This window comes from Dermacentor silvarum, chromosome 9 (genome assembly GCF_013339745.2).
Source record: "Dermacentor silvarum isolate Dsil-2018 chromosome 9, BIME_Dsil_1.4, whole genome shotgun sequence".
Lineage (NCBI taxonomy): Eukaryota > Metazoa > Arthropoda > Arachnida > Ixodida > Ixodidae > Dermacentor > Dermacentor silvarum.
Genome location: NC_051162.1, coordinates 127680826 through 127708385, shown reverse-complemented (window position 1 = coordinate 127708385; position 27560 = coordinate 127680826). Strand labels below are relative to the sequence as shown.

The following is a 27560-nucleotide window of genomic DNA, read 5'->3' as shown; positions in this document are numbered from 1 at the left end:
CAATCCCGTCTAGAGTATAGTTGGCCAAGCGAATGGCCAGGGATACAGATTCAGTTTTATTAAATAATCTTCCTCACCCCTTAAGGTTGACTCACGGTGATGCTGCTTCTGGATTGATGAGTGGAGGTTGTTTCACGCGTTTTTAGCTAAGGGATTGTATACATTGCAGTAGAGTTGTTGCAAAAACGTTACAATTAACGCCGTATCAGTAGTTTCCGAGGAATGTGGGAAACCAGCTTATGCTTTATTTCAGTGGTCATGCAGACAGCTGGCATCCGGGATGTCGAAAGTAACTCGTCAGCCACTGGTCACTTCGAGAGCTTTCTCTGGGCCTGGGCCAAGGTCAACTGGACACGACGGCTCATACACTACATACTTCGGAAACGACCCGCAGACTAGGTCGAAGATAAAGTCACAGTGGTCGGTGCCTTTACCGGGGACGTTACGTGCACGTCGCCACAACGTGCAGCCGTTTCCTGCCGAGAAAAAGAACATCGAAGGTATTAGTTTACACAGCCATTATTGAATTAGCCAAAACTGAAATTTGTGCACTAAGTCGTCTCCCATGGAAAGATGATGAGAGAGGAAGAGAGAGAGGTCTATTTGAAGAAAGGCATAGAGGTCGGCTTGAGCGTTAGTTTGCTCTGGCCTGCTACTCTACACTAGGGAGGGGGGGGGGGGGGATAAAAAGAGCGATGAATGATGATGATAAGGAGGTGCGTATATACAGGTCAATCACGTTGAGGTCATACTAGAGTCGTGCATCGAGTCCGGTGACTTGAAGGAAGGCTATAGTCGCTTCGATGACCACAGCTGCGCTGTTGGCGTCAGGCCAAGGACCTAATACGATCTCGTCGAAATCTCGTCGTTTCTTTTTATCTTACCTCATTTAATTACTAATACCATGCCAACAGAAGTAGCCGCCACCATTATAAGGTCACAAATGTGTATTTTATTTTATTGTGATAGCAATTATGTGGACACTCCAGGCGCATTTCTGCCGTCGCCGTGATGTTACGTATAAAGTCTAAGGGCGATAAAATCGTCGCCGCGCGCCGTATGCTGTATGTGCGAGTGAAAGCGTGCGAAGGTGAGCCGGCGATCGCGGCTCAATCTCGCGCACGCAACGGAGGGAAGCGGGAAGGAAGCGCTACGTATTCCAGTCGCGCACAACGCTCCGAAGGGAGAAGGGGGGAGGGGGGGGGGGGGGGAGCGTTATACTCCGGGCGGCCCGAGCGGCCGCCGGAGCCGCAAGGCTCCGGGGGAAGAGTAGGGAGGGGACGGGGTCGCATTGCACGCCGCGTGCGCCCGCCCGGGCCGCTGTATCTTGAAAGTCATGTGCGGCGGGGACAGAGTCCGCCCTGCGCTGTGTTTCGCTGCTTAGTTCGCGTTGATGCTAGCGGCAGCCCGAAGGTTAATTCACTCTCTGCTGCTGCCGTGCTTACTTACTCGAGCGTTCTGACAGCGAGTTTCCGCGGTCATCGAAAGAGATGCGTTCATGTTTGCTTGTGCGCGCGTGACACCATGCTTGTTAATTTAGTTAGTATGGCTATATTTACAAGTGTATACAGACGACAAAACTACTATCCTTGCTTCGTATAGCTGTTCACTAATTTTCTATCACAATCGACTCTTCGTCTTTCGGGCGAAACTGCGACTTTTTTGTTTCAATAAAGGAAGACTGCTTTACTCTTTTGATTTACTGAAGAAGATAAGTCATTAGGAAATCTGCAACATAGGTGTATGAAACCATCGCTGTGCTCTTTTCTGCGTCGGTCTTATCGCGCGTTAATGTCTGTCCTGCCCGTGTACAAACCTAGCAACAAGTTATTTAGCATTATTAGGTATCTGAGCGGGTAAAGGCAGTAGCAATTATGTGCGACAACCTATATTTCACTGTAGCCAATGTATGACATGCGAGCCTGCCGCTCGATGTTACCCGAAGAATAGTTCATGCAATCAATAACCTTCGATCGTGCAGTTGTCTCTAGAAACCATTGCTAAACTTAACGTTACCGGCATAATGATGGCGACTGATGTAGCAGTTGCCGCAGTCAACATAAAGCGTATGCTTCTGCCAAGCAAATGGTGCTGAAAGAAAGAAGCAGAATAAATGACCAAGTATTATACATATCTTCATAAAAACGTTTCATGCACTTTACGAGCCTCGGCATCACTGAAATCATTTGTGAAGTGTAATTTTAATGCACTCACGCAATAGCAAGACGCTCATACGTAAGAAAAGGCAGTAATGTGAGCGCCGACTTGTTTTCTTTTGATAGTATTTTAGCATAGAGCGGGCATCAGGGTCAATATTGCTTACCGGCATTTAATAAGGGACACAGTTTTTCCATATTCTGATCTGATATACCCCAACTTCTACCGGGAACCATGCAGAGAAAAGCGTCCTGTTGGCCTATTTGGTTTTTCATAATTTGCGAATAGCCAACAAATTTAATTGCCCCCGTTTGTGGGCAGTGGCAGACCATATTTTCAGTGTCGCCAGAGGAAACGAATTATTTTAAAGAGAAAATATTAAGCAGAAACCAATGGCAATATTTGTCAATTTAAACGAATCTCCGAACGGTTCTTGAAAGCTATTCATTTTATTTAATCAATGACGTCATTTACGGCATAAAGTGTACACGCGTGAACGAGATGTTTCAGAACTCAATATTCATAACACGCGCAAAGTCTGCTAGAATAAAGAGTTTGACAAAAGCTTAGACGACTGGGTGTTTGTTCACGCAGTCAGTTTGTGTGGTCACGTAGCGAGTTCTATTATTTTGTCATGGACAATGATCGCTTACACCCGGTAAATATCTCAAGCGGCCTGTGTCTTTCCCTGTTACAATGCATGTGAGGTAGTCGACTGCGTTTCCATAGTTGCTGAGTTTCTGAGAGTTAAGGGCGTCGAGTCTGTATTCGCGGAGGCATCAAACATCCTCTCAAATTCACATTCTTTATTGGTTCTTCTCCTGTGTGTTCCTATAGTAATTCCGCAGATGCAAGAAGTGTGTTAAAACTAAACATTTTCAACAACCAGATACAACCACCCCGGCTGGCAACCGAAAAAAAAATTATGCTCGAAAAGACTTCACCCAAGTAACGTTGGTGGTGTTAACTTACCATTCTTAGGAAGGAAAGTGTGCAAATTTCTGGCTGTGTACCCAGGCGTCGAACTGAAAACATAAGTGCCGACTCTGAAAAAAAAATGGTTGATTCCCGATTATATTTGCAGATATTGCTTCATCACCGAAATTATTTATCCTTCATAAGTGTACAAATGTGCTTGCACAATAACAAAAGTCTATACTTTTGGACGCAGGAGGTTATCTCTGCTGATTATTAGAGAGCTTTAGTGTATAGCAAAAAGTGGCTTTTATTACAGGGCATTGGGTACGCGTCACTTGAAGTCTAAGCGCAAAGGAGTTTTAACATAAAGAAAGCGTAGGCATGCAAGGCATCCTCAAGTGAGAATTTACCCAAGTCAATAGAATGCATCAGCAACCATTCTGCCGTTTCTTTGCCAACTTGTCTCGATAGATGTGGGGCCGTTGGAATCACCAAACCATCTATAAACCTTGGCGCGCTAGCCGTTCATGTTCATGTTGTTCAGGTAAGTTCAGAGGAAGCAACATATAACGAAATCACTATTTATTGGCGATCAAAAGTATCGAGAGCGCACTGAAGAGAAAGCTGCGGGTTCCGTTGTGTTGGACAACACTATTTTCTTAGATTATGTAAATAGTAGGTTCGCTTAAGTCCCCATATCCCACACAGAGCTCCAAGTTATGTTAATCTCACACGAGCGTGGATCGCAATGATGAACAACGTCAAAACACGAATCACCTGAAAAAGTAGCGACGATAGGCACGTATGCGGGCACCGCAAATGCGCTCACAGCTGCATCTTGTCTGAGCATCGTACTCTCACTCCGCCTTGGCATTCAGCTCGACATAAGCCCTGCTGCTTATACGTGCAATTTCCAACTCAACCAGAATTGCGCACACTTGCTTTTGAGGAAGCGCTGCCGAAGCGCTTCCCATTTGCGGAATTTGACCGTCGTCTCCACTGCGATTTTGTTGTACATGCAATACTTACAATAAGCCGTTGCAAGCGATAGCTGAACTGATAAGCATTTGTGACTAGGTCGGACTGAATGGAACAGGTTAGCAAGCGGTTATTCTTACGACCAGCGCATAAGCGAAGACAAAACGCAAAAGAAGACGAAGACAAGTGCTGCGGCTTCTCGTCTTCTCGTATGTTTTGTCTCCGGGTATCAGCAGATTATCATCGGCAAGGCAGAGGCTCCACTCCCCTCAGTGGCTATGGTGTTGGGCTGCTGAGCATGAGGTCGCGGGATCGAATCCCGGCCACGGCGGCCGCATTTCGGTGGGGGCGAAATGCGAAAACACCCGTGTACTTAGATTTAGGTGCACGTTAAAGAACCCCAGGTGGTCCAAATTTCCGGAGTCCCCCACTACGGCGTGCCTCATAATCAGATCGTGGTTTTGGCACGTAAAACCCCATAATTTAAAAAAGGCTCCACTCCCATGTGCCTGCTTTCGCGCCCTTTCACTTGCCATGTACCATGGGGAATCAATTTTATCCGAAGTATGTTGCAGGTAGCTGCCTATGTAACGTCATTCAGGGTTTTAAATTACGCCGCCAGGTGAGGCAACATGTCTGTTTAAGGCGATCAATAGTGTTTGACGCGAGTTTCTTTTTTTTTTGTGACATTGTACTCCGGCGAAGAAACGTGACTACCACTTCCGTTAATGTCTGGGCCTTTTCCCGCATGCAAAGTGGATCAATGCCGAATGTCGTACAATGTCACATAGCGTTTCAAAGAACTAGCTGTCATACGAAAAGAATGAGGGAAACTGTCGCGCTCTCTCTTCTATAGGCAACTTGTTACTATGCGACACGACGCACACGGCAACCGTCTCAAACTTCTATATTGCACGAGAGAAGGAAATTGGTGAGATTGTTATTCTGCCTTGCCATTCGTGCGTGTGCAGTCTAATGGGTGAAAAACATTGGACTGTTCCGCTGGAGAGCTCTGGTCAAATCCTGTCACCGGACACCTAATGTTTTTTTGTTTTTTTTTTTCGTTGAAGAGGTGCCAAGCGCTACGGGATAGACAGCTAACTATACCTAACGCATAATACCTGGTAAAAGGCGAACAATGATTCGCGTTGAAACAGCTTCGTTCAGGAAATCGCTGAAGACTCTTACACTGACTGAGTTCCAGCTCCGTCACTGCGCCATGAGAACTTCGCCGGAAATGTGAAATCTTTGACAGGTCCGAGTCTCTGGAAACTGACACATTTCGCCACTCCGCCGTAGAATGGATCGTACGGATAATTTCTGTACACCATGTGCCATTCGCCGGCTCTCGCTGGGCACTGCGAAAGCAACAATGAAATGTGAAGAAAATTAATAAATAGCCGTGTCATAAAGTATACTGTAAAATACTCCCAACGTTAATAGCGATAGTTCATTCACTTTTCATACTATTGCAGTTATTAATATTTCATGAAGCATATATAAGCAAAAACGGAACGAAAAGTGCACCTGTAAGTGTCCCTTGCAAGGGTAACCATGCCCGCCGGCTTGAATAGGAGGAAAGTAATTACTTATGAAGTTTAACCTCGCGAATGAACTTAAAACTATGAGAGTCCCCGCTGTGCATATCAGGGAGGACGTCTTCGGCATTAATGAGAGTTCCTTGATTTCTGACATGCGACATTCTTAATGTCGTTCCACGTATGTTCCACTTAGCAAGTGAAATATTTTGGCAAAGATCTTCCATTTACAAACTTACGTAGAACCAGATCAGGATGTTACACTTAGTGAACTGAGTGACTTACCAAAACTTATGTGGAATAAAATTGATAGTGTTTGTTATTGCAGCAGAGGGTAGCAAGAGGCTTCTTCGATTGAACAGCCAACACTCAATGCTATTCGTTCTACATATTTGGACACATTTTCACTCAACACAAGCTTGTGGCGCTCATGTAATCATAGCGCTCACAGGGGTAATGTTATGTACGTGTGGTGAAATACTAACGTTTATGGCCTAAAATTAGAAGAATTGCAAAGAATTACTGAACCCTCATTTCTTACATATCTTAATCCGTTTTACGAGGTTCGTAGTCGGTTTCCGCAATTTCCTCGGTAAAATAAACAGCGCACCTTGTTTATATTCGTTTAAAACCAGGGGAACCTTCTGGATAATGTGTACGCGAAGTTCGAAGAGTGTGGACTAATCATGGCCTTAGCAGCAAATTACGTATGCAAACGAGTCACAGGTGTGCTTTACGAAAAACGCAGAATATATCCCGCGGCGGTGGGAGAATTATGAACGCAACCATGATCAAATATATCGCAAAAGGTACCGGTTGGGACATTATGAACAGCGTCTTGGCGAATAAAATGCATGTGAATGAATGACTGCATCTGTAATAATTTCTCAAAAGTGCCCGAAAGTGTTACGTGCGGGCAAGGTTGAAAACGGGCCAGTCACGTACGTGCGACATTTTTAAAGTGGGTGATTTAAGTACAAGCCACTGAAATTCTTATTGTTGCGATGGCAATTATAGGAACACTCCGGGCGAATATCCGCCGTCGGTGTCGCCATGATGTTTCGTATAATGTACAAGTGCGATAACATCATGGCTGCTTGCTGTATGCTGTGGGTGCGAGTGAAAGCTTGCGACGGTGAGCCGGGGGATGGTGGCTCGATCTCGCGCGAGTGAGGGAGGAAAGCGGCGAGCAAGCGCGCCGTCTTCCATCGCGCGCAAGGCACGGGGCTGAAGCGGGGGGGCATAGGGGCGCGTTCTACTCAGGCGGTCGCTCCGTATGGCACGACTCAGCGCGGATGCGCAGGCCCTACCTTTAGCGCGATCTGCGATCAATACTGAGTCTAGGTGCGCCGCGTGCTGATAGATTCGCGTGCGCTGTGTTCTCGCCGCTTAGTTCGCGTTGAAGCGAGAGGCCGCACGAAGGTCACATCGGCTCGCTGCTACCGCCGTTCTTCCTCACGCCAGCATTTTCACAGCGAGTGTCCGCGGTCATCGAATGAGATGTAATATCTTTGTCTGTGTGCGCGTGATACAGTGCTTGTTAATGTAGTTAGCAAGCGAATGTTTACAAGTTTATACGGCCCATAAACTAATTAATAGCCTTACTTCGTAGGTTGTCTAATAGATTTCTATCGCAATCGATGATTCGCCTTTCGGCCGGAACTGCAATTCTCTGTAACTACTCGACAAAAACAACTACGTTGGAATTCAGGCTGGGATTCTGCGAAGTTGCAGAAGCCTGGTAATGTCTTCTTTTTTTCATCATCCAATCAGAATGATACTATCACGCCTAAAAAAGATTTCAGTCATTGAAATCTAGAAAAAACACATACTCAGCCATAGTTTCTCCAGTTACTAGCGCAAGAAGTTGTAAGTTTCGCACGAATACGAAGCATTGAAAGTGATATCAAGGCTTAGCGTGGCCCTCAATTCGTCTCCGAGAACTTGCGTGATGAGGAGCCTGCCTGGGGCGTTGCAGGCATCACATGTCGATGGTGCGATGTCCTGGTTCCGGCAGAGTCGAGTAAGCGGAGCGTGATAATAGTCTACTTGGCTTCGTCGCTTTTGGTACTTGTATATCACGAGTTTACGTTTTGCCTCTACTCATTTGTGTTGGAAGCAACGAAAAACGTGGGCGTTCGTTTGCGTTACCAACGTTGCCAATGTTTGCGTTGTGTTGTCTGCTTTTCTTCTCTTGTGTCCGTGTGTGCACGCCTTACCTTCTTCCACGATGAATCCCTACCAGCTAGCCTAACTTGCTGTAGTTCTAACCAATTCAAGAACACACGAACACCACGACCATCATCTACCCAAATAAATTAATAGAGGCGCCGATTCTTCCTTCGCGGTTTCACGTGTATTCATGTGAAAGTCATTGGGTATATTTATGCCCCCACCTATTTGCGCTGGATGCAAGGAAAAGGATGGACGTTCTTTTGATTTAACAATTCGAAAACGCACGAACACCACGACCGTTCCGCAAGTAAATTTTTGAATTGAATAGAAGCGCCGATTGTTCCCTCGTGGTTTCGCATGTACGGCATACCACGAAGCAGCAGGTTAAACAGGACAAGTACTTTTGCGAGTAACAAGGTCATTTTTCTGCCCTCACTTACTTGGCGTTGTAAGTTGTAAGACCATTTTATTTAGCAATTTAAAAACACAAAAACACAGCGACCCTTTGTACAATAAATGTGTGCATTGAATAGAGACGTGCCGATTGTTCCTTTGTGGATTCGTTTTTACAGGCTACCACGAAGCAGCAGGCCTAACAAGACAATTGATTTTGTGTGTGTCACGAGTTCTTTTTATGCCGCCATTTATTGGCGGTGGAAAAACGGAAAAGAATGAACGTGCGTTTGCTTTAGCAGTTCAAAAACACACTTCCACCACGACCGTTTACAAAATAATTTTCATTGTTGAAAAGAGGCACGCCGATTGTTCCTTTCTAGCTTCTCGTGTACAACCGGTCATGAAGCAGGAGACAAGACAAGTACTGCTTGGAAAAGCCACAATGCAGTTCTGTATGCAGCGACGAGGGCATTGCGACGGAGTAAAATTATGTCCAAGTCTCCGAGTGCTTTGCTGCAAAGTACTTCTAAGTGCGTAAGCCTATTCGTGCGACCACACTTTCTCAACGTCAGTGGTGGCCTCACATCAATGTGAAAGCAGCGTATATTTCACTATATTTGTGGCTGCGTATGCAGGACAGCCAGACACACTATACGGGGTGATTTTTTTAATGATACCGAAATTTTTTTCAATGTCACCCGTGTCATTTAAGCAAAAATTTAATTCTTGAGCTATTTACTCTCCGAGGTGGGCATTCTTTATTTGAGAAATCGAAATGAATATTTGAAGAATGAAGAAATTTTTCTAATTAGCTTTTAATTTCTTTATTTCAGGTTCATTACGCAATTTACGAATTGCTGACAGTGACTTCGAAAGTCATATCCACTTCGACCGCATTCTGAGAACGACAGAGTAAAATATGTATTCCCAAAGCTTGCGATGAAATGCATTGGCGTTCCAGTGATTTCTGAGCTTCAATGCATAAAAAGATTTTCTTGTAAAAAACATCAGTGGAACAACGATGCGTTGTTACCTCAAGTTCAAGAGCGCTCATGTCAAAACTGGCGCAAGTTTCAAAATTAGCTCGAAGTGTATGTGCCTTGCGAAAGCACTGACTTGAATTCATGCATTGCAATATGTGCGCTAGAGTAATTTGTTAAAAAGCTGATAAGTGAAATTTTGTTAATTTTCAATCGGACATTTTGATTTCTAGTGTAATGCCCGCCTATTCGAGTAATCCAGCTATATGAGTAGATTTGTGCTATACGCCAGATGGTGAGCTTTAAAAATTCTGTTAACGTTAAAAGGTACACACGATAATATTCAGCTTTGATTATTAAAACTCACGATCTTCTCGTTTTGACGGAAAACAATTATGTCACGAGAACTCGTCAGAAAGGTACTGCAAAATCAGAAACCTTTCTTCGGGTCTGCTTGTGTTCAGTATGGTTCGATCATCTTTCCTAGCTGATACAGAAAACTATGGTACAAGCGGCTGGCAGAAAAACATGGCCGCATCTATGAATTACGTGTTGTATAACCGAGAATCAAAAACATGCCCGTGCAAATATATTCGCGCTGCACCACTGTATAGCTCCGGCAAACTGGCTTATGTATAGCCGAGTATTTCGACCGAGAAAGTTGTGTCCATAAGCTCACGTGTGTTCTTCGTCATCATCATCATCATCATCATCATCATCATCATCATCATCATGCAGGACGAAGGCCTCTCCCTGCGATCTCCAATTACTCCTGTCTTGCGCTAGCTAATTCCAATTTGCACCTGCAAATTTTCTAACTTCTTCACCCCACCTGGTTTTCTGCCGTCCTAGACTGCGTTTCTCTTCTCTTGGTATCCATTCTGTAACTCTAATTGTCCACCAGTTAACCATCCTTCTGTCAAGGTGTTTATTGACAGGGTACTCAAGGAGCGGGAGGTCGAACTCGGTGCGGCAGTTAGAACCCTGCGACCAGTCAGAACCGGCCCCGTGCGTAAAGCGCTGGTTATGCGCCTGACTGACCGGCACTTCTTCGCTACACTACGCATTACATGAGGGAGTTTTAGTATAGCGGAAAACGTTTACGTTAGCGTTAGCGTGCGACGCAACGCTAACGCAAAGAAAGGCTGCACTGGGCGGTACAAGGTAGTGTTTTAGAATAGCGGAACGGAGCAAAACGCTAACGCTAACGCCAATACACTTGGGCGCCATCTTGAGGCGGATACAGCAATCATGAGCAAGCATGAGCAAACATTCTCGTTAAGCCTACTCCGCCGCTAATCGAGAACGTATATCGAAAACACCACCCATTTGTCACCTGTACGCCGCTGTCGAAGCATCATCACACAAATCTAAAGCAAACGCGAGCATTAGTGGGGAACAAATGAGCCGAACAGAGCAGGCCGACGACTTGATAGATCCGAAGTGGACGGTTCTCGCTTCAACAGGCGCCGCCATCTTGCCCTACGTACGGAATCTCTTGCGTGCATTAGCGTTGAACGCTATATTCCGGAAATAGCGTATGTATACGTAAGAATTCTGGCTACGTTTACGTTCTGCGCATGCGCAGTTTGCAGCACGCAACGCTAACGCTAAATCCTTGCGTTTGCTGTTTTCTGCTATACTAAAACTCCCTATGGTCTGCCCAGCTCCATTTTTTCCGCTTAATGTCAACTAGAATATCGGCTATCCCCGTTTGCTCTCTGATCCACACCGAAATCTTCCTGTCTCTCAACGTTAGGCGTAACATTTTAGCGTAACATCGCTTTTTGTGCGGTCCTTAACTTGTTCTCGAGCTTCTTTGTTAACCTCCAAGTTCCTGCCCCATATGTTAGCACTGGTAGAATTCAATGATTGTACACTTTTCTTTTCAACGACAGTCGTAATCTCCCAGTCAGGATTTGGTAATGCCTGCCGTGTGCACTCCAGCCCAATTTTATTCTTCTATAAATTTCGTTCTCATGATCAGGGTCCCCTGTGAGTAATTCACCTGGATAAACGCACTCCTTTACAGACTGTAGAGGCTGACTAGCGATCCTGAATTCTTGTTCCCTTGCCAGGCTATTGAACATTATCTTTGTCTTCTGCATATTAATCTTCAACCCCACTCTTACACTTTCTCGATTAAAGTCTTCCTCAATCATTTGCTGTAATTCGGCCCCATTGTTGCTGAATAGGACAATGTCATCTGCAAACCGAAGGTCGCTGAGATATTCGCCGTTGATCCTCACTCCTAAGCCTTTCCAGTCTAAGAGCTTGAATACTTCTTCTAAGCATGCAGTAAATAGCATTGGAGAGATTGTGTCTCCTTGCCTGACCCCTTTCTTGATAGGTAACTTTCCACTTTTCTTGTCAACGCTAAATCAGAAAACCACACCTGCACACACGTGGTGAGCTCTTACGTGTCTTTTAAGCGCCTCAAATCTGTCAATATTAGACAGCGCATTATTCTACAGTTTTATTATAAAGATGAAACACCCAGAGATAGAAAAGGAAAGGGAAATGAAAACAGGTTACCCAACGGACAATGTCCGGCTTGCTACCCGGTGCTGAGGGAGGGAGCAAAGGCAGGGCAAAAGATAAAGCAGCAGAGAATAAATACTACCAATAGCGTGCAGCGCAACACAATCGCGAGATCAAAAAGTATGCGGAAGTGCGTATATAGCCTTTCACACAGGTGCACTTCCTTCGATGGAAGTGCGCAATATTTCGTACTTGCATTCCGTGAGGACGCTTTTGGATATTCGGAGCACGAAGGGATGTTGGCTTGTGGAGCACTCCTCTACTATCTCGGGGATGCCAGCCCTTCACTCAATGCATCAAGTACATGCATAGCATTTTGGGCAGACGTAGTTGTGGTGCTTGCCTAAAATCACCCGAATAACTGGAAGAGCGAGAGTTGGTTGCCACGTCACAGTTGTTAAATGCGAACTCGTCAAACTGAAGGAGGGTGTACAAATTTGCGCCTACGTGTTTAAGGCATTTCCCCGTGGTTTCTAACTCACTATAACCTAGATGCTCGATACGTCGCCATGAAGCTGCAGCTGGAGTGAACATCGGCTCCTTGGAAAAACGCACAGCAATCGTGCTTCACTGTGCAGAGGAAGAAATTGGGTAATGGGTCAACAACTGCACACACACCCAGACACACAAAAACATTTCGTTGTGGTATTTTACTCAACAGGACCATCAAGTTCGAGATGTTCCGGGTGAAAGGCAATGTGTGTAATTAGTTAGCTGCCTCCACCGCCTGCTAGCGTGAAGCGAAAATAAATACCTACTGCACCTTTTCTACACACCGTATCGGCCCTTTGGACGGAATTTCGGCATTACACAAAGCATAGGACAAACTCGAGAACTCAGTATAAACCACAGCGTTATAACATATTATTATGGCCGTGAAGTGCACGTGTGGCCCTTCCTTGGCAACAGAGCGTCAATTAACAGTCGATATGAAACGAAAGCGCTTACCGCCATTGGATCTTGATACTTCTGTAGATCAAATCGCAATTCTGGGTAATACTGTGCGTGTGTAAGGTTGGGACAAAAGCAAAAAGCGTAAACGGCAGCAGTTGCGAGCAAAATACTTTTACGCGTCGTCATCGTAGTCTGTGGTCAGAGTCGGACGGAAAGATGTGGCTCCGCAGAAGATCCCTTCTAAACGCCAAGAAAGACCACCAGAAAGTTGCTTCTTCACAAGTTGCGCCGCTTCTTATAAGCCATACGGTTCGACAACAATGACTAAGTTAACGGCCAGATGTTGCCCGAGCGTCGTACAGAAAAATAGAATATTAGAGTACCATTATCTCAAGAGCTTTCCATTTGTCCCAAGGACGCTTGCTGACGCACCCCTTTAGCCAATTTTTAACCATTTGAGAAATGCTTTTGCAGCGTCAATGTAACCCCCACTGTTGAGTACCTCGTTTTCTCCGTGAAAGCCAGGTTTATTTACAGAAAGGAACTGGATATGGCTGCAAGTGACTTAACGAAAAGGCAGTATAAAAACAAATCGCCAAACTTGTGTGTGAAAAACACCGCCGAAACTTGTGATCCTATAAAGCTTCGCTTAACCTCCTGAGACCCCTTGTACAATACATTGCACATTACCTTCCACTTTTCTTTTTTGAAATTCACTCGGAAGTGATTACGCAAAATATTCACTCTGGCTGTGAAGTACGGTGCATGTGTAACTACTGTAAAGAAGTAGTTTACACATATTCTTGTCATCCGCTTTAGAGAAATTTGACAATAAATTGGTCTCGACCTCCGTGTCATCCCACACGGCCGAAAGACTTCGAGGCGTATTCGAAGTCACCGAGATTTCGTGAAAATACCGGACGCAGCAGCAATATGGCAATGTACTACACGTAGTTCCATCTTCATCTCAGCATTTAAACAATGAAATGCAGTTTTTACCACAGCTAACATGAGGAGATGATGGAGATAGTCATTTTTTTCACGTACATGGAGACGGAGCTTTTCGCATCTATCCGTGCTATTATAGCGCCCACCGATGCCGCAACGCGTGGCCCTTTGGTCGGCGCTCTCAGCCGGTGCCTTAGCACCGGGAAGTGAAAAATTAAGAAGCACAGCGCATGCTCGAGGCGCAAGATCGGCACGCGCAGCATCGTTCTAGAAGCTAGCCACGCTGGTCGTCGCAGCCGCCGCTCGGCTCACCACCTTCGCCATTTTGAGTAGGGACTACGGCACGGCTCGTACGGCCGCTGTCATGTCATCCTACAGTGGTGCTACACTATTCAAATTTTAAAAATTGTTTTTCAAGTTCATGACATAACAGTAGGCAATAAAAACTACCTTGAAGAGCGATTATTTCCCGTCGTTGTGTCCGGGTCTCAGGAAGTTAAAAACCTCGAGTACGCTTAACCTTCGTCTTTAAGAAGGGAACGCGATAGCGCTATTGGATGCCGTTGACGCCGACACCGACACCGTATTTTCTGCGACATGCGGCCCGATCAAAATTTAGAAAGGCTCGGTTTTCAACATTCCCCTAAATGTTGCCTAGAACCAAAGTACAGCGAAACACCACTAGAATGGGAGGACCTTAAGCTTCCCCTTTAAGAGTGAACTGCGATAGCATTCAAAGATCCCTGGCTGCTTATCAGGCTTTTTTCTCGTATATTCAAATTACAATCCGACGCTATCCCGTCTGTAGGTTGTGCTTAAGTCGTGCTTTACGATTTTTCTGACGGATTTTACTTTGAGAAATTCAATTTTTGTTCACTAACGTCTTGCGCCACCCGAAGAACCCAACCGGTCGGGGTGGTTCGGGATGATGTGGTTCGGCGTGATTATTTCCGTCAGACGCCGATGCTTACGCCGACGCCGGATTTTCTGCGACACGGGCCCCTTAACGCTATCGCGTTAAAATCTGTACGATAACACAAAGGGCAGTGCCTTGCTATGAAGACAACCGGCTCGAGCCGGTTGCCTTAGGAGCCAAACATACCGGAGCGAATATTCGGAACTAGATGAGGCATGTGTATGATGCAGCAAAGATCCCGAGAACACTCAACTCATCCTAATGGGATGTGACGGAATTCACCCAGTGAGAACAGTAGGTAACGTACACCTTCCAGAAGCGCTTGGGTTTAGAATGGACGGGAGCATCAACGGGTCAGCAGTCGAGATAAGCAAGGTACGTTTGGAGTATTGGTGGGGAAAAAAAGCAGGGAAGAGATTGATACGACCTGATTTGTTCTCTTTACAGTCATAGGTAGCAGTACAAGGTAAATATTGAGGGGAAGAAAAGATTAATGAAATGTGTACAAAAATGCTAGAAAGAAACATCTATAGCATACCTGATAAATCAAATTGGCTAGGTGACTATTTGTCATAGCCCCGTTTCAAAGGGGAGGCCATTAAATCATCGTCATCATCATCACCGAAATTATGGCCATGACCTGTCTGTGTATGCGAATCCCGCAAGTGACGACCATGTTTCGGGCAGGATACTAGATAAGATTAGTGGGGCGCTAAAGCGTAAAGCTATTCCAAACATTTCGATTCAATTTCTGCAATCATCATCATCATCCGCCTACATTTAGGTCCACAGCTGGACGAAGCCCTCTCCTGCAATCTCCAATTACCCCTGTCTTGCGCTAGCTGATTCCAACTTGCGCCTGCAAATGTCCTAACTTCATCACCAAACCTAGTTTCTTGCCGTCCTCGACGGCGCTTCCCTTCTCTTAGTATCCATTCTGTAACTCTAATTGTTAACCGGTTATCCATCCAATGCATTACATGGCCTGCCCAGCTCCATTTTTTGCTCTTAATGTCGTTTGGAATATCGGCTATCGCCGTTTGCTCTCCAATCCACACCGCTCTCTTCCTGTCTCTTAATGTCAGCCTACCCTTTCTCGTACGGAAGGAATAGTATTGCGCAGTGGCCGAGCCTTACTCCCTTCTCTGGAATACGCGGCCAGCTCTGGTTACTGATTGGCAAACACGAGCCATAGCATTCGCTACACTGCATGGAAATAGCAAGACCTGGTGTAGTTTTACGATACACATAAACTTGACAGCACAGTCGCGAGCATTACGATGTTGATGATGATGAATAAACTTTATTGCTCTGAGCAAGCGAAATCGTCGCCCGTGGTTGGCGGTCACTTCATTCCAGGAGGCATTGGACCTTGGGATCCTGGAATTTTTTGTTTGTGTGCGAAAAGGCAGGATGATTGCTTCTACTGACGAAATAGGTATTCGTTGATGTCAACTGTGCAACTATTCCAGCTTTTCTGAAACCACCGTAATGAATGGACGTGTTTGAGGTGGCCACACCACCTAGAAGTTTCCAGGAACGTGTCGTCGCGAATAGGAATAAATTCTATTGAATTCGAATGCGAGAGAACCGGACTGTGGCGAGCCTTGCACTCAATGGAAAACAAGCGCGAAGTCGAGCAGGAAGGTACGCACTATTATCTGTCTGACAAATAAAAAATAAAAAGACTAGGACCGCTATTTTGTAGCGATGCCTTTAAAGTAATAATGCCTTTTCGCGCTTATCGCGCTTTGTCAGTGGTCAGAGCGACGGTCCGCTCACGATATCAACGTTGATAACGCGAACGGACCGTCGCTCTGACCACTCACAAAGCGCGATAAGCGCGAAAAGGCATTATTACTTTAAAGGCATCGCTACAAAATCGCGGCCTAGGCCACAACATAGCCACGCTAACACTCTGAGTATGCATATTATATTGTGACGTCATCACAGCTGCGCGCCCACGAGCCCCCGATGACCTTACACACTCTCATTTATCAATGTGACGTTTCTATACCTCGCATCGCCTACAAACATGTTATTTCGCGCATACTGTATAGGCGGGCTAGCACAAAAGGGATAGAAGGCTACAGCTATACCGATTCTCCAAAATTAATCTTCCAAGCATGCACTAAAAATAAGTCGAATTATTTCGAGGGCGAAAATTGGTCGTATATATGTGCTAACTTCCGAAGGATATGACTAGGTCAAGGAGTTCTAAATTAGGTTAGAAACAGGTTATAAAAATCCTTTCTTGAAATAGGATTATGAATAGAATCCTTCTATATTGTTGATTTTGATTATCGTTGCCCGCATTTCTAGTTTTTTAGTGCGTTAGCATTAGGAGTGTCAAATCGGGAAAAAAAGTGTCTGAGAAAGAGCGATAAAAGGAAGGAAGAGAGATTAACCAGTCAACAGTCTGGTTGGCTACCCTACGCGGGGGAATCGAGAAACTGAACTGAAAGACGGAAGACCGAGAGAAGGTCGAGACAAACATGCACGCAGAGCACTACGGAGTCAAAGGCGCTGGCACAAGCCAGATCGACGTTCACAATGCACAAACGTGCCTTCACTACCCTTTGAGCCGAGGATCGGTGGGCACGTCGTTCTAGTATTGTCTGTTCACTCAGAGGAAAATCATCTACTTTCCTGAATGTGTGGGACATAGATTGTCTTTGTGCTTCAAATTGAGGACAGCGAGACAATAAGTAGTGAATGTTCTCCTCGCAGTCGCCGACATCACATACAGGACTATCAGAAATTCAAATTGGTGCTGAATAAGCTTTTGGGAAGGCAACTCCCAGCCACAACCGGCACAAAAGAGACGCATCGCGTCGGTGATCCGGCAGCAACCCCGACTTGCAACGAAGGATTTATCTGGTGCACCTTGTATGTGTGGTATTTCATTCAGCTAACGAGTGTGAGCGTGTCAGATTGCGAAGCTGTCTTGCAGCGTCTGTCTTTGAGAGAGGAATGGAGCGCAGCGGTCTTCTTGATTTGACATCCGAGCTGCCTTGTCTGCGTTATCGTTTCAATTGATACCGCAGTGGTCTGGTACCCATTTAAAACAGATATTATGGCCTTTTGCTATCAAGTGATGGATAAGTTCCATGATTCCGCACGTCAATTGATCTTGAGCTCCATGTCGGCGAAACAACTGCGTACATTGTAGGCCGGGCTTGAAGTGCAGAAGACTGCCAATTTTCTAGTCTGGGAAGCCCTTCACGTGGTGGAGGTATAAAACGGAGACGGGAGATCTGACAAGAGCCTGTAGGCGCATATATACTCGTATATGTCACCGTCAGTTGCACTTCGCTCCCCGAAGAGCCAGGACGTGTGTCGAGTGAGTTCCTGAACCACACTTTGCAATTTGGTGAACGCGGTTTAAATCATGGATCCGGGACCTCAAAGACGTGCGATGCAATGCTGACGTATTGCTCTCGCATTTGCCACTAAAGCGCAGGTTTTTTGCTACCCGGTCTTCCTTTTCTTTCACTCCTACCCGTTCTCGGTGCAGCATTGCACCGGCCAGCAGGTCAGCTTCCGCTCAGTAAAGGAACGACATATGCAGCAAAATAAAAGGTGACCACTACGTTTAGCTGCACGTATATAGGCGATACTTGCACCACAATAGTGAACAAAAGAGGCAGCACTTCACATGCTATTACAGGCTTTCCAGGCTATTTTACAGACCTTTTACAGAGCTTCAGCGAACCATTTCAAAACTTTTTAAAGGTTGCCTGTGGAAAATAGCACAATTCCAGTTCGTGGGCTGGTCTAGCCACTCATAGAGGCGGATATTACTTGCACAAAAAATTGAAATGCATAATCGACTAATTAACAAAAAATCACTAATTACGGTTTTAACTAATTGCGTTATGGCCCATATTGCACTTCAGAAATTCTGGCCGTGGAGTTCGCAAGGCGGATCCATTTGCAACGGATTCTCACGATGACACCAGTTGCGAGATATTAATTGCCGAACTTGCCGAATTGCCGAGCTCGGGAGAGGGAAAGAGAAAATGAGAACACGATAGAGCAGCACCAACGAGGCAACGCGCAGAGCTGCTGCCGACGTCGCCCGCGTTTGCCCGGCGCGAACGCGGGAAACAACGCGGGCGGCGCCGGCAGCTACTCGGCAGGTTTCGACTAAAGTCCCTATATAAGAAAAGTACCGCCATCTACTCTTTCCTCCGCCGCCTCCTCTCCTAAAGCGCTTGCTTTTGTAGCGTTAGCTACACTGGCCTAGCCAAGCCCGTTTCGCGCGGCACATCAAGAGCCGTGCTGCGCATGCGCAAGGATCAGTGATGTCACAAGGCTTGCGCACCGGAGCCACCGGAGCCGGCACCTCTCGTGCACTCCGCCGCCGCCGGTCTGCGCATTCCAGAGGAGTGACGTCGTAGCCGTGGTAGACGCCGGCGCGCGCTCGCTGTGCAGTCGCCGTCTGACACTGCGCTGGAGCCGCTGCGCTTCTGACTGGCGTTTGCCAGTGTGGTATAGCCATGGAGAAGGAGAGCGCAAATGCTGCTCAACAGCGCAGAAGCACGGAGAAGCTTGACTCATCGGATCCCGAAGTAGTTGCCTGGCAATTAGCGGTTGAGCGTAGGAGACAACCAGGAAAGCTAAGAATAATCAGCTGAACCTTTGCTAACGCTACGTATATCCTGGCATAGCCGAGCTAAGCCACTGCAACTTTTTATTATCTTTACTTTTTGCTTGCGAAAGCCAAGTCGACGGGACGGTGGCGCACCTAGAAAGTCTACGTTGAAGTTTTCAGGCCGGGCGCGCGCCGCCGCCGCCGCCGGCGACTGCGGCTGCACAGAGGACTTTCAACATGGCTCTGAGGCGGAACAAAAATATATATATATATATATATATATATATATAAAGAAGTGAAAAGCGCGCGCTATTATTGTCCAATCGTATGCAGGAGAGAGAGAAGCGGCGTTGATCAAAGGATGGCGGTACTTTTCTTATATAGGGACTTTAGTTTCGACCAGCCACGCCCCGGCAAGTGTGAAGTGCAGCTTGGCCGTGACGTCACCGGGGAGATAAAGCTCGGAGCCGCGCCGCGACGGCGCCACAACTCTCGTTCAGGCGTTGGTACATGTAGCCTTGACATGGGACGACCAAAGAAGATCCGGACACCCGAAGAAGCCGCTCATCTTGAAGCGCGCCGCGCGGCCAAGCGAGAATCTCCGCGTCGGCGGCGAGCCGATTCGGAACACCGTGCCTAGCATCGCTGAGCATTTACTAGCAAAACTTAGCCAAATCTAGTAAAACCTGGAAGAAGCTAGGTCGATCACAAGCTCCAGCCTTGCACCACTAGTGCGAGCTGCCCTCAATTTTTTATTGGTTGTTTTGTATAAATTGACACCGTAAGATATAAATAAGCCGAGTTAAACACTCACTTAAAGTAATTGCAAAAAGGCCCTTGCCTTTTTGGAGTTAAAAAACGTACAATATTTATATTGACTGAAGGAAATTGATTGGATGTTCCTGAATTCAGTCGAACTTTTTATCCGAGTTGTTATTCAATACCCTAACAAGTAATCAAGCCTTGTCAAATCTTCAATTATAGTCATTGCACGCATACCCAGGGTTGCCTAAGAGGACAGTGAATATTCTGAGTCGGCCTCATTCGAGTTTCTTGCATGTGTTTCTTCAGCGCGTAGCATAAGAGACCCTTTAAAGGTAAGGAGTTTGGTTCTTGTATGTAACTGACCGCGTTTGTGTGTAGAAAAGGGAGTAGAGCAAGTGAATCAATCTTACAGTTTGTTACTGTTTAATAAGAGTGGAAGCAGCAACATCGAAGAATGCTGACCATGATGTTGAACAAGACTTGGCCATGTCATGCTACGTCAGTGGCTTCTCCCGCACTTTGTCTTCTCCGGTTTAGTGCGTAATAACCTTGTGAAATGAACTTTCCAGAACCCGTCGAGTGCTTCGTAACGGTCATTTATTCATTCTTGATGACAAAATCTTAAAATTTTAAAACAACGAAACAAAAGATATGCTTGTGCTACTCAAACTCTACAGTCACGTAGAGCTTGTTCTTGCCGACGTAACCATGCCGTAGAACGTAGTTCCATTCTATGTCCTCTGTCTTATATCCCGTGTTACAAATACCAGGCACAGGTTTCCTGGAGCTGCCATGACATTCTCCCACCGAAAGAGGCAGCCTGACATCTTTTGCCGCATCCACGGGGTTTGTCAGGATCAAAGTGACGCTCTTAGAAAACGGCCAAGCTACGTGGTCGTCCCACTCACCGCATTGCAAGAACAGCTCAAAACTTATGCGAACACTTTGGCTTTCGTCCGGGCACAAGTGACACCTAACCCTAAATGTATATCCACCTAGTGTGCATACGTCACTGGCTATCTTGCGCTCCTTCTTTTCGGCTTTGACTGAATTATGCATGGCGTGCACGTCTTTAAAAACACACGTCGTAACAAACACGCCAGGCTTAGAAGCGGCTCGGAATGGTCCCGGGACGATTGGCACCTTGAAAGCTTGAAGGGGCGAGTTTTGTTCCACGCCACCGGCACCTTTTCTAACCTGTAGCAACTCGCGCTCAAGCTCGGCCACGCGTTCCATTAAAGAGTTGGCGACATTGACGTAGGCGCTCTGCTGGTTCGGGTCTCCCTCCGATGCCAATCGTCGCAAGGTTTCCACGTCCTTCTTGATGGCTCCCAGTTTCTCAACGGTAGTAGGCGGCCCTGTGCCGCTCGCTCCTTGACACTGGAAATTTCCGTCAGTGCACTGCCGATAGTGGTCGACGAAAACGTTACGAACGACGAAGCGCTGACACTTGGGACACGTCGCTTCGTCGCGGTCGCAATGGGCCAGATGACCTCTCAACTCGAACAGTGTCCCTGTGAAGCCGCACTTCGGACCGCCGGCCACGCACAGAACGCGACGCTTCTCCACGTCGCACTGTGAAAAGTTCAGCGTCACAACGTCGTCGTCGGAGAACACCAAGCCGTCGGAAGGGCACTGTGGGCACATCGCTTCGTTTCCTATCTGACCTTTGCAGAGCTGGCACAACACGTGACCGCAGGGCAGCAGCACAGACCGGGAAGGCACCAGACTGCAAATACCACACACTCGAGTCGCGGGCATCGGCTCGACGAAAGCGAAGCACCGCCGTTCGAGAAAGTCGTCGAAGCCTGTCAGTGTGTGCTCCGAGGTCGCCATGCTCAGGTAGTGCTAGTTCGAAAAACACTAAATTCCGAGCGAAACGTGCTCAAAATGGGCGTATGTGTGGACTGCAGCTCAATCGTCATGCAGCAACGCAGTGAAGGAAATGGTGGCGGCTGTTTCTATTTCACTGCTTGGTTATCGTTACCGGCGGAATCGGAAGATTTTAAAAAGGCATGATAGCTTTTGGTGTTTATCGATAGGAATTGCAGTGACTTTACCATATTTGTTATGTCTACAGGCAGTCAGTTCACAACAAAAATAACCTAATCATCAAAGCAGCCTATGCGCAGCAAGATAAATGCGTATGCGCAGCAAGACACCAAGTGTTTGGCAGCAGTGCGCACGACGAAAGCATCGCACTGAATTTCCCTGCTTTTGCAGCATTACTACGGCACCGTTCATCTATTGTGGAGCTGGACCGTGACTGGCGTATCGTCATCACACGGGCGTCACCGCGTCGCCGCAGCGATAGACGTATCGCAGTTCCGGATGCTGCGACCTATCTTCGTGGGATTTCTATCAACGGCTGCCTTTAAAAGGGACACCACATCGAGCTGCTCTTCAGTTTGGCAGCAGTGCGCACGACGAAAGCATCGTACTGAATTTCCCTGCTTTTGCAGGTAAGCGATTAATTTCTTTATAGCGTCTTTTCTGACCCTACTTTGCGCACTGCTGCCAAACGTGAACCTGATTTCAACCCTGTACGGTGACTTATAATCTTAAACATGTCAAAGGAACTGATGAAAGCACTTGAGGACTTCAAACGCGAAATGAGGCATGAAATGCGCTCGGTTAAGGAAAGCGTCAAGTTCTGTAGCGATACCTGCGACGTGACAAAAGTAATTAGCTCCAAAGTCAAAGAAGTCGGTGATCTTTTGAAATGTAATGAAGATCTCAGAAAGAAAAACAGTCGTCTGAGGCAAATAATTATTGAACTTTTATTTTTTTATTTTTTATTTAACTTTTTATTAAACAATTCAGATGTGATTGAACAAATTCAGATGTATTGAACAATTCAGATGTATTGAACAAAGATGTGATTTCAACCGACAACCCCGAGGACATAGTGATGAAAACTGGTGAACTAATCGATGAGCCTTTACCTGAGGCGGACATTGATACGTGTCACAGGGTTCCGACTCGAAAGACTGATGAGACCAATATCATAGTTCGATTTGTGAGAAGGGACAAGCGACACGCTTTTTTGTCTAAGACCAGGAAACGCAGGATTTCAAACGACACACTTGGTTTCTCTGAAGAGGGACCAGTGTTTGTTAACGAGCACCTCACTCAAACTAACAAAAAGCTACTTGGAGCTGCTATTGCACGTAAAAAGCAAGTCGGGTGGAAGTTTGTCTGAACCTCTGGAGGCAAGGTTCTCGCGCGAAATGCAGAGACGGGAGATGTGCTAAAATTCCGAGATCTGCCTGATTTGAACAAGATGACTGCATAAGGTTTGTTTCTTTGCAACTCATATTGCTGTTGTTGCTTTTCTCGTGAATTCATCAATGATATGTCAATATTATAACAATGATGGTCTCACGACAACTTACTGCTCGGACATAGCTAGGTTTTCGGCAATTCATCTCAATATTCGTAGCATGAAAAATAAGGGAGATTGCCTAAGTTTGTTTTTCGATTCTTTAAATGTAAACTTTGATGCAATTCTGTTTACTGAGACCTGGTTGAGCAGTAATTATGGTCACGTTCCCCTCCACGGTTACAGTTTTAATAGTCTAGTTAGGTCGAGTGGCAGGGGCGGTGGTGTTGCAGCATACGTTAAAAGTTGCTATCCACCTACTGTAATACAACATTTTTCAATCATAACTCCAAATGTTGAATGTCTGGTCGTAGCCCTACCCCATACCATGGTTGCAACAGTATACAGACCACCTGCTTGTAACAGATTACAATTTTTCCGGTTCTTAGAAAATCTAATGGAATTTCTAACGTCCACCAAGCTTCCGGTTGTTCTTATGGGTGATGTCAACATAAACCTCCTTTCTGATGATAATACAGCACGGGAACTTAATAGCATTATACATACATACGCCTGTTCTAACACTGTCAGTTTACCCACAAGAGTAACTCCAACCACTTCTAGTTTACTAGATATCTGCGTCACAAATGTGCAGTGTTGCCAGGTTTGGCTATATATAGCCAAATTGGGCTACAGGAAAAAAAATTTGGCGTCAACTTGGACGAGTTGGCTATGTGGCTATATTTGGGCTACTGAAAATCTGCGACTTTGCTTTGTTTTGGCTATAAGTGGCGCCCCAATCCACGCTCCAGAGGTGGCTCTGATCGGGTAGAAGCAAATCTCGAAAGCTATGTTTTAGCTGGCTGAGCCAGCCGCGTGGCTTTCCGTGTGTGCTTGCGCGAAATGACCCCCACTCCCCTTCCCTCTCTGCGCCGTTGTCTGAGCCGGTGGCTTTCATCTTTGGTGCACTTAAACTTACAACCCGCTTGACCGTTATGGACCCGATCCCCGGGCATCGGGATGAACCTGGCAGTAGTGGGTTTTTCACAGTACACTGTACCAACATGGCTACGCTCAGGAAGGGAGATCAATAACATAGGGTAGGGACCGTCAGGCGATAGTGGCGCCAACATGAAAGAAGGCAAGCACAGGTGGATGACACGCTCCAGTATGTTCATGGTCTTGTCTTCTGGGTAAAGTATCGCGCCGGGCACAGTTTTCGACCTACTCCACGTTTCTCGCGCGAGGCTTTACTGCCATTTTTCTTCTCCTCCTAGATGAATTTTTGTTCCTGCTTGCATTCGAGGTTTATTTCGATAGGTTGGACATAATAGACAATAGACAGTTTTAGTTTAGCGTGGTTACCGGAATAGCGGGCGTACCGGAATAGCGGGATCGAAGTGCACATGCGCAGAACGCTAACCGACCCATACCGTTTACCGTGTGCACGCTATTTCTCAGAGTTAACGTTACCGTGTTAGCGTGGTGTACGTAGTGTACGTAAAACATGGCGGCGGTCGCGGTCGCCCGCTTCGAACTGAATTTGGCGTTGTTTTTGTAGAATTCACTTCGTTCGTAGCAAATGACTGCGTAAACGGCTTTTGCTTAGTCTCATGCCGCTTCGCCGAGAGAGTGTTATGGCTAATCTTGAGGAATTTTCGAGATCGCTTCTCGTTTCGAACGCGCCTAAGCCTAACGAGAGAAATTTTTTTTGAGATGCGCGCGCCATCTGTCGCTAAAGTCGGGAGATAGGCGCGACGACAGCATATGGCCTCTGAGATGGGAGGATTTCGGAGGCTATGGTAGACAGCTTGTACTGCTTGTCTGTTTCGTTGCAGATCGACGGACATGTGAAGTAAAAATACAACGCGCTCCTGGCTTCCATTGCGCTGCCTATCGCACTTTCCGGACGCAAACACACATAGAATTAGGTGCCCTGTGTATGCGAAATTCAAAGCGTAATGGAATAGCGTCCCGCACGTGAACTACGCTATCACGCTATACTAAAACTCTCTTTCTGCAAAGTTCGTTTGCGTAACGGTAACGCTATTTCCCGTAACCCCGCTATTACGCTAACGCTAAACTAAAACTGTCTAATATCGGATCCTCCTCAGAAAGGAGAATCCAAGCATGGGGAAGGGGGCCAAGTATGCGAGAACGTATAAAAAAGAATGGGAGCAAGGCCTGAGCCAAAGGTAGGTTCTGGTGCGTTTACTTTTAGATGGTCCGCCCGTAACGTCACGGAAGCAGATACTCATTCTGCTAATATCGAAACGTGTTTGTCACGATGACATCAGTGCACCACGTCACATGAAGTTCACTCACCATGTTAGCTTAGCTTGTGAGATCGAGGACGCGGGTCTTATTCCCGACCAGGGCAGCCGCATTTCGATCAAGGCGAAATGCTGGAACACCCGTGTACTTAGATTAAGTTGTACGTTAAAGGACCCGAGGTGGCCAAAATTATTCCGGAGTCCCCACTGCGCCATGCGTCCCAGTCATATATCGTGGTTTTGGCACGTAAAACCCCACCAATTATTATAGAGTTTTAGAATAGGGGCCTCAAACGTTTTGGGGCCCCAAAGAAATTGCGTTGAAGCAACTGCGCATGCGCAAGACGCAAACTATTTCATCGATTTAGCGGGGGCCCCAAAAGCTGCCCCGAAAGCTTTCGTCAACAAACATGGCGGCATCCATTGAAGCGACGGTTCTAACCTAGCACCAAACTGGGCTCGATTCGTGGTAACGGGTGAAGTTCGTAAGCTAGGAGAAGTGATTGCGGTTATTGCTTTCTCTCAACTAACATGTGTAATAAAGATTTCATTTGACACCGTTGATTCCGAATTCAATTGTCGATTTCATGGCTCGTAAGCCTAACACGTATTGACTTGGCTGGGTGAAGGTAGGCAACGTTGGTTACTCAAAACTAAGCACAAGTTTCTTGCTGCTGATAGAATAAGTTCTAAATTACAATTAAACGCGAGAGCACGAAAATATAAATTACTCTTATTATAAAATGGTATATTTTGTTTTAATATTTTATAACAGCTTTCCTTTGACGCCGTAGTAATGCTGCAAGCGCAACACGCTATCCACAAACACAAAACGCCTATTCTAAAACTCTTCGCTCCTGCATGCCCCAACGCTAACACCCACAAAGCTCTTTGGGGCCCCAAACTTTGGGGGTCCGTATTCTAAAACTTTATTAGCACATCAACATGGTTTGGTTTTTGACAGTAGCGGTTTTCACAGCATAACCACTGTTATCAATTTGTTGTTTACCTTTGGTCTTTGTGCGCCGTCACGGCTTTCACCATTTCGAGCGAGTTACCTTCGGGACGTGCTCGTCGCCGAAAACGACAGCGCGCTTTTTACATTTTACATCGGCTTACACCGATTCAGACAGCGAGTGGCATTTGTTGTCTGTCACTTTATTTTAACGCATGTTCTTGCCGTGTAAGAGACCTAAGATGGCGGCGAGGTTGATGTAAATGGACAGTATATAGAGCATGTACGAGCTAACCCGGACCAAACTAATTGAAAAAAACAACGAGAAAATAACATAGGACGATGAGACAAACAACACGATATATCATAGCGCGAAAGACTTGTTTTAGCTCATAAAAATGAAGCCGTGAGCACGTCGCAGATCGCTGGACGCCGTTGGCAGAGATGACGTAAGAGATCGATGATGCTAAACATTTTGCGTTCACGGCAGCTAAAGAGCCGAATCCGTAGTTACTATTATTGTAAATAACCTAAAATAATAACTTAGCACTGTCTGTCATCCCATAAAAGTACTGATTTCGCCCTCTGTAGCGATTCGCTAAGAGCTTCCGGGCCCAACCAAAACGTGTTCTGTGCAAGCATGATGTCGCTGTTGTTGATGTCAAGGACACTGAGACCGGCGGCACGAACGGCACGGACATTTTGTTACGACAGGTTGTGCAAAAAGGGATTGCCGTAGTCGAATGTGAAAATGTATACACAAATAAAACTGCAAATAAACATGGCTATATTTGGCTACGGAATGTTTTGCACTATTGTTGTGTTTGGCTACATATGGGCTACAACTTCTCCAGCTTTTGGCTACGCCGCCTCGTCGGACGTGGCAATACTGCAAATGTATTGTTTGCTGAAACTGTGTCTGCTGTGTTGATCAACGACATTAGTGACCATGTGCCTGTTTTTTGTTTTGTTCCAGTTAGGCTATATAAGTCTAAATTGACCGCGGTAATATACAAGTCTAGAGACATTAATGAAGAGTCTTTGGATAAATTCAAATCACTGATTGACGATGCTACCTGCGGTACCATATATGAGATGACCGATGTAAACGAAGCATTCGAAGCTTTCCTTCAAACATTTTTAGCATGCTATGATGAAGCCTTCCCGTTGAGAGAAAGGAAAATTAAAAATAAAAAAAGTTTAGAAA

The 27560-nt window shown here is 46.1% G+C and overlaps 3 protein-coding genes across 6 annotated transcripts in view; 1 reads left to right on the top strand and 2 right to left on the bottom strand.

The window, feature by feature from the left end:
• Window positions 1–27560, bottom strand: part of LOC125940047 (uncharacterized) — a 398764-nt gene that overhangs the window by 175749 nt on the left and 195455 nt on the right. The gene's annotated exons all lie outside the window — the stretch shown is intronic.
• Window positions 1–27560, top strand: part of LOC119464985 (uncharacterized) — a 121533-nt gene that overhangs the window by 17091 nt on the left and 76882 nt on the right. The gene's annotated exons all lie outside the window — the stretch shown is intronic.
• LOC119464274 (uncharacterized) lies at window positions 206–12859 on the bottom strand. The gene is made up of 5 exons (XM_037725181.2): window positions 12632–12859; window positions 5242–5411; window positions 3130–3203; window positions 2017–2091; window positions 206–476 (listed from the first exon to the last, which is right to left on the bottom strand). Exons 1-5 carry the CDS (start codon window positions 12761–12763, stop codon window positions 298–300), a joined length of 630 nt encoding a protein of 209 aa, XP_037581109.1. The 5' UTR covers window positions 12764–12859; the 3' UTR covers window positions 206–297.

Bases quoted from the DNA above. Each gene is read 5' to 3' on its own strand.
- LOC119464274 (XM_037725181.2), bottom strand. From the start codon at position 12,763: ATGACGACGCGTAAAAGTATTTTGCTCGCAACTGCTGCCGTTTACGCT. The intron at 2,092-3,129 runs GTAAGTTAACAC...TCTTTCTTTCAG, and splicing joins CACTTTCCTTCCTAAGAATG to CACCATTTGCTTGGCAGAAG. The intron at 477-2,016 runs GTAACGTTAAGT...TTTTCTCGGCAG, and splicing joins CAGTCGCCATCATTATGCCG to GAAACGGCTGCACGTTGTGG.